The following is a 6,542-nucleotide window of genomic DNA, read 5'->3' on the forward strand; positions in this document are numbered from 1 at the left end:
TTCGTCTGCAGCAGAGCACTTTACGTCCGACTCACGTGAAATATCGGGGTAGAGGTATAAACCCACATAGAACAATAGATGTGCTTGCATCTGATGTGGAAGATAAAGATTATATATATATGGCTACAGAGTCCAGGTCATCTTCATGCGATGCAACGCGGTCGGAACGTTTTCTTAACAACCTCAGACTCGGTTATTGTTGCTGTCAATAACACCTATATATTCGAGTGCTCCAGCTACCTTTGGCATAAACGTGTTGTTTTTGTTTGTTTACCCCCAGTCATAGTGTGCGCACCCTTTGCAGTACGAACAATCTAAATTAGCAGTTGGCTTGCAGGAAAGCAAGCTCTTCCTATTCAGCTGCCGCCCACGAAGAACTCTCAGCACACTTGCGCGCCTGCCGATAATTTCCGGCTGCGGGCCATCTGCATGTAAGTTAACTTCATTGGCTTCGGAAGCGGTAAAAGCTACAGGCCCACTGGATAACTTTGACTCGCTCATCTCCGCATCTCCATCAGCTTCAACACGACGGCGTGACTTGCGGCGCGGCCGACGAGATCTGCGTGGTATGCTTATATTCTTTCGTTGATGCCTTCGTCGTGGGCGTTTGGGCAGCTGGTGTCTTGGCGCTTGCGTCCTTTCCCACTGTGCATATCTTATGCACATGGCGCGTGACAATCACTTTCCTATTGAAGGTAGGTACACTTTGTATCCCTTGGTCGTTTCGTCTGTCCAAACAATGACGACAGTGGGTCACGAAACACAGACACTTGGACCCGAACACCACACTGTCCCAGAGGGTTGGCGCTTGACCAGTCAATATCTCGAGTGCGACTTTTCGGTTCTCATCGGCGCGTGACGAGCTCCGGTTCAGTACGTACGTGGCGTACTTAGCTGCGTCTTCCACAAACTTAGCGGCAATCCTGCATAAAACACCATGTACCGAGCCTGAGGATTGTGCGGTGCATCCGCTTCACTTTCCCGTTTGCAGCTTGGTTACGCTTGGTGGGCCACTCCGTTTTTTTGCAAAAGAGATTTTCGCAGTAGTTTGACTTGTGATCTACGTAGTTGACCATGTATCGATTTCCTTGACTATCAAATGGAGTCATCGGACCCTCCAGGTTGCTACATATGACTCCTCCGATTTTGTCAATCGGTGTGTTCTTTCCGTTGTCCTTGGTCGGCTGTATCGTTCGAGTTTGCTTGCGCTTAGCACAAACCAGTCATAGTTTCCTCTCACGGCTCGATATTTTGTTACCGAATGCAGGGTCCTTGCCATGCGCTCGATGGTGTCCAGCACCAGATGAGCAACACGTGCGTGAAAACGTCGTGACGACCAACGAGACTGTGCCCGTGCTCTAGTCCACCACCTTCATGATCGGTTTTTCCATCTTCACACTGTTCGCGGCTACAGACTTGAGTCTAGCCACAAGTACGTGCTCCAGGTCAACGTAGAACACCACGTGGACACTCTTCGTGAACGCCAGCTTCCGTTACGCTTGGCGAGACAGCATCCTTTCGCAGTCAGCCGCCGTATAAGATTAGATTCTGCGCCAATTTGGTGCATAGTAAACGTCACTGAGCTCTTCCTCAGACGTAACGTCATCAACAATAGCTTGCGGAATCACCGAGCCTTTCTTTGCCATATCCATCGTCCGACCATCCGGCAACATGCAGGTGTCCTCAACATAATACTCCAATATGTTTCTCAGTAGCGCGGAGTTGTTGACGAGATGTCGGCTGGCATCACTGTCCAGGATCCAGCTCTTAGCATTCCCTGCCTTCACGTCACTGCCGGCAGCAAGTGCGAACTTTACTAACTTGCTGTTGTCGTTTCCAGTGGAGCGCTCCGGGCAGTTCTTCTTCAGATGCCCAAGCTTTTTGCAGTTGCGGCATCGCCTCGTTTCTTTTTGTGGTTCGGACACCGTCTTTACGACAGCTTTTCCAACATGCTTCATTGCTCGGTTCTTATCACCCATCATTTGCGCCCACACCACCAACTCGTTTACTTGTTAAAGCGTATCTGGTCGCGTGATGTCACACTTGGTCATCAAAGCATGCCTTAAGTCCGGGTCCGCGTACTTGACGATATTCTCAAGTACCAATGTAGGTAACGCGTTTGCTGCCATCATGTAAGCATTCAAGTACAGAAAGTGATCATTCCACGATTGCAGCGGGTCCTTCTTAGCTTCGAATTGCTTCATTCCCTGCTGCGTCGAGAGTCCTCTTGAATGACAAGTGCAACTGGTCCATCACGAACCAAAGCGTCGGTTGTGTGGCCCACCAGTGAGGATGTGTTGCTGGTAGAAGAGGTCAGCTTTACCACGTAGTTGCTAGTCTACTTTTTAATTTTTTACCGTTCCCACCAGGCGGCGCCACACGCCTGCTCCGCCATCTCGATCTGCACGATGAAGAGCAGCGCCCACTGCTCGAGACCGCTCCCAAGTTCCTTGTTGACTTCACTGCCGTCGAAGTTGCGCATGTAGATCTTCGCGTCCTTGGCCGGCGGCACTCTCTCGTCGAGATGCAACGATGGCGGTCGGTGCGCTTGATACTGTGCAGCCGGTTACTGGGCCAGATACTGCAGCGGAGGTGGCGCTGGTCCTTGAGCAATGAGTGGTACACCTCGCGCTTGATGTTCAACACCAAGTCCACTGGCATCCGCGCACCCATTCCGAGGCTTGAAGCGCCGAGCTCAAGCATTTGCTTACAATGCATACCCAGACTGCTCCCTTGCTGCAATGCCTGACAGTACACACTTTGACCAAGTCCAGCTTCAAGTCTGGGCGGCATAATCGGCACGCCCCACTGTTGCATCCCAAGCGAACGCCCCAAGCTGTCGACCTTGGCCACGAGCTTTGTAATGAGCTCCACGAGTCCTCCAAGGTCCGACGCAGCTTTTTCTTCCTGTAGCGCTTCGCCCCTTTTGTGGGCGAGGGGGGAGGCGGGGCCTCCGTAGCTGCGTTATCCATTAGGCTAATAACCTATTGGTCGGGGCACTTGTGCTGAAGAAGGTAGAAGTGAAAGTGAGAAATGTATTTAAGGAATTTTAGCTGGATTCTATATGCACACTACACGTTAACCGCAAAGACACGTGGCCCCACAGACGCCTGATTTGATTAAACCTAATGTATACGCCTCATTCGATTGGTCTCAATAGCAAAACCTAGTCAAAATCGTACCTTCAACATTGTCGACTCAACGCTACCACAAAGAACAACATAAATCTGGCTTCCGATCGCCTGTACGATGCTGGCTTTTCCATAAATAGCTAACAAATCTTGTTATGGGCATCTTTGCTATCCAGCTCTGTACGAGTTTCCTCGATGTCTAATAAAGACTCTTCTGTAGGTGTCCCACCAGCGCATTTTTGAAGCTGCAGGAAATTGATATACAATATTGGACACGGGCCGCAAGGGCTGCTACCCAATTTAGGGGCAAGAGCTTATTAAACTCCTACTGACCCGGAGTAATGTGGGTGTTCAATATGTGCTCAATCCTTACAGGAAATACAATGTTCTCGAAACCCAGTCGTCAAATTGAGGACAAATGCGATCGATTGAGGCGAATTTAGTGTGGCACCAATTGTAAAATGGGACCATGTCCGTAAGAAAGAATTCCCATTAATAGTGATAGCGTATTATTTACCAGTCGTTGACATCAATGTGCCGGGTTTAAAGGGCTATGTTAAGCGCAAATTAAAGATTGATATGGAATTGTTTGTTTGCTTATACCAGGTACAAGTATATGATATGATTGGTCAAAATATCGTCCGAGTTTTTTCCAAACACTCTACAATAGAGCGCGGATTTCGGTTTTAGATGCAGCTAGGCTGCCGTCGCTCTTCGCCCAAAGGAAGCTAAGCTAAGGTCACCGACCTTACGTTCTATACAAAAAGAGTTGCGGATCTCAATCCGCTGCCTCCAAGTACTACTTAAACAAGATAAGGCGTTTTCAAGTTATAAAAATGCTCTGCTAGAGCGCCTACAGCAAAAGATGTCGGTGTCGACTGAGTCCATGACGCCACCGCCGGCTACGGATGACTCCCCCAAACCAGGCCGTTCATAGTGAGCGTTGAGACCTTCGAGGGCAAGGATGGATAGAATCTGCACTGGGTAAAAGAGGTTGAGATGGCTATAGCGTCCGCCATGCTCCAGTCCGAGCAACAGCGCGTGGCGCTAGCTATCTCCAAACTTGAGGGTCGAGCGCGAGAATGGGCACTGACGTGCGGCACTTTGGCCAAGGCGGCGTTTTTCTCCTAAGCGGAGCTGAAGCTGCAGCTTTTATAAGTGTTCTTGTCACTTTACCAGGCATATCTTGTGCGATCGCGTTTCCTTGCCGCCCGACAGGGCAAGAAGAAATTAGTGGACTTTTTCTAAACGTTGCGTACTCTCATTGCCAGGATGGCAGCCGACCCGAGGCGGTCACAGTGACCATCTTTATGGAGGCGACGTGACCAAATATGAAGTCTTCCGTTTGCATTTGTTTTTTAGAATCGGTGAATCTGGCATTGAATGCCGAAATCAACTTTAAGTCGACACGACTTGGTTGAAATGCACTCCACAGAGCTCGTCGAGCGGGCCTGAGCCAATTAGTTTCAGCTATGCTGAGAGAGGAGAGAGAGCTCCAAGCTTTACGGCAGTGTTTAATCACCCGACAGAGTCCTGTCTGTGGAACCACCGTCACCTTCGGACAATTTGTCGCCTGCGCAAGGCGCGTCAAGGTCCATCGAACTGACTTCCCGCTTCTTACCAATCTCCTGGTCGCAGAGAAATGACAATACCCAGTAGGCGCGGGGCGCCCTACTGGGAAAGATCTGAGCTCTGTTGAGCCTCAAAGAGGTCGAGTACATCAGGGCCCAGCCTGAAAAGTCTCCGTGCTCTTGAACACAGAACGTGTATGCTAGCCGGGCTTTCTTGTCGTAAAAGCGATCGTGAAAAGCTTTGAGAAGCCATGGAAGACCCTGATCGATTCCGGAGCCTCGGGCTATTATGATCGACGCTCCACGGTCGAAGGAAGTTAACTTATGCTGATGCACTGAAAGCGCGGTTGAGTGACGTCGTCACTGTTTGCTAAACGACGGGGACATGTTTCAGGGTGCCGATGGTCCCTGTAGACCTCTGTGTCAAGTTTCCTGACTTCGATAGCGTGAATTGCTGTTTAGGTTTAGACTTGGATACAAGGTATGACCATATCCTAGGTATGGAATGGCTGGAACACCATTCGACTGGAGGTCGAAGACCTCGGGCGCTTCGCGCACTTCTCCTGGTTGGGCTAAATTGAGTCATGTATTCACCTGCTAGGGAGCAAAACCGCTATTGGCGCGGGCACTGGACCGAGACGGTCAACGTACTGGAGATCGGAGTATCCGAGTTGGTGAACACCGAAGTGGTATCGGACAGGAGTCCCAAGCATGGCTCGTGGGCTGAACGTAAAGTGGCACGTAGCTCACTGAGTGCTATTCAGATATCGGAGCAGTCGCTGCATGCCATGCGTGACATGGTCGGCCAGGGCGGACAGGAGGCCAATCTGATGCACTTGGCGTGGCTCGTATTTCACTGCAAACTGCTCACGTGTTGAAGCAGTCGCTCCAAGCCACGATTGGCGTGGTCGGATTAGGTCCGAGAGATCGACGATAGGCCACAGTGATGCACATGGTGTGACACGTAATCCACTGAGCACTGCTTACGTTTTGAAGCAGACGCTGCATGCCTCGAGTGGCATGATCGCACGAAGTCCGAGGCATCTTGGTCAAGACCCTTCAGATACGCGTGGAGTGTCACTTTATTCACTAGACGAAGACTGCGAAGCTTAAAGCTCTTCGTCGGATGTTTGAAATGACATTAAGGATCCGCTGGAGCAGGAAGTGAAGCAAACACAGGTGCGTGATCCCACTGGTCTCGCCGAAGACGCCGGGCGTCAATCCTGACCCAGGCCCTAACCATATCTTATCAAATGATTCCTTCACTCCAGCGTGAGTCACAACTGATGTCTCAAGATTAACTTCTTTATTCGCTCTTTTACTGGTCAGATTTTAATGGTTTAGTCTTCTCTGCATGCCATGAATGACTGACATATCTTTAAGTCGGCTAAACAGTAAGAAAATGCGTGACAAAGCTTATCGCTGAGCACTGAAAAATGACAATGATGAGCGCCAACCGTAGGGCTCGAAACCACGACCACAATATTAAGAGTCTTGCGCTCCACCGAATGAGCTAGACGGGCTTCGTGCACGACTGAAATGTTATAACATACAACATCAAAATTGCGTGTGTCTACCGTAGAATATAGCGCAAAGTTATACACCCTCGTCAACGGTATGACGATGAAAGAGGCGGCGACGTCACCCTCGAGCTTTTTGCTGCTGTGGCTAAGCTAGACGAGAAGCCCATCGAAGAGTTCAGCGGTGCCTTGAAGGCAGGCGTCTTAGCCGAAGTGGTCATTATACGACCGGAAGAGGAGATCAACTCGTCGTTGCTTCTGGATGAAGCTGTCCTTGATGACACTAAAAGGGTGCTGAACGCACGGAGTGGATCGTCGAT

The 6,542-nt window shown here is 50.1% G+C and overlaps 2 protein-coding genes across 2 annotated transcripts; one reads left to right on the plus strand and one right to left on the minus strand.

Annotated features, from left to right (window-relative positions):
- Nucleotides 1-664: 664 nt before the first annotated feature.
- Nucleotides 665-1,052, plus strand: PHALS_06249 (uncharacterized protein; the record flags this gene model as incomplete). The annotated part of the gene is made up of 2 exons (XM_024719502.1): nt 665-828; nt 875-1,052. 2 exons carry the CDS (start codon nt 665-667, stop codon nt 1,050-1,052), a joined length of 342 nt encoding a protein of 113 aa, XP_024584794.1.
- Nucleotides 1,053-3,271: 2,219 nt separating this feature from the next.
- On the minus strand, nt 3,272-3,602 carry PHALS_06250 (uncharacterized protein; the record flags this gene model as incomplete). The annotated part of the gene is made up of 2 exons (XM_024719503.1): nt 3,272-3,422; nt 3,505-3,602. The coding sequence occupies 2 exons, from the start codon at nt 3,600-3,602 to the stop codon at nt 3,272-3,274; spliced, it is 249 nt and encodes an 82-aa protein (XP_024584795.1).
- Nucleotides 3,603-6,542: the final 2,940 nt, after the last annotated feature.

The sequence above is a fragment of the Plasmopara halstedii genome, assembly GCF_900000015.1.
Source record: "Plasmopara halstedii genome assembly, contig: Scaffold_2956, whole genome shotgun sequence".
NCBI classification, from domain to species: Eukaryota; Oomycota; class Peronosporomycetes; order Peronosporales; family Peronosporaceae; genus Plasmopara; species Plasmopara halstedii.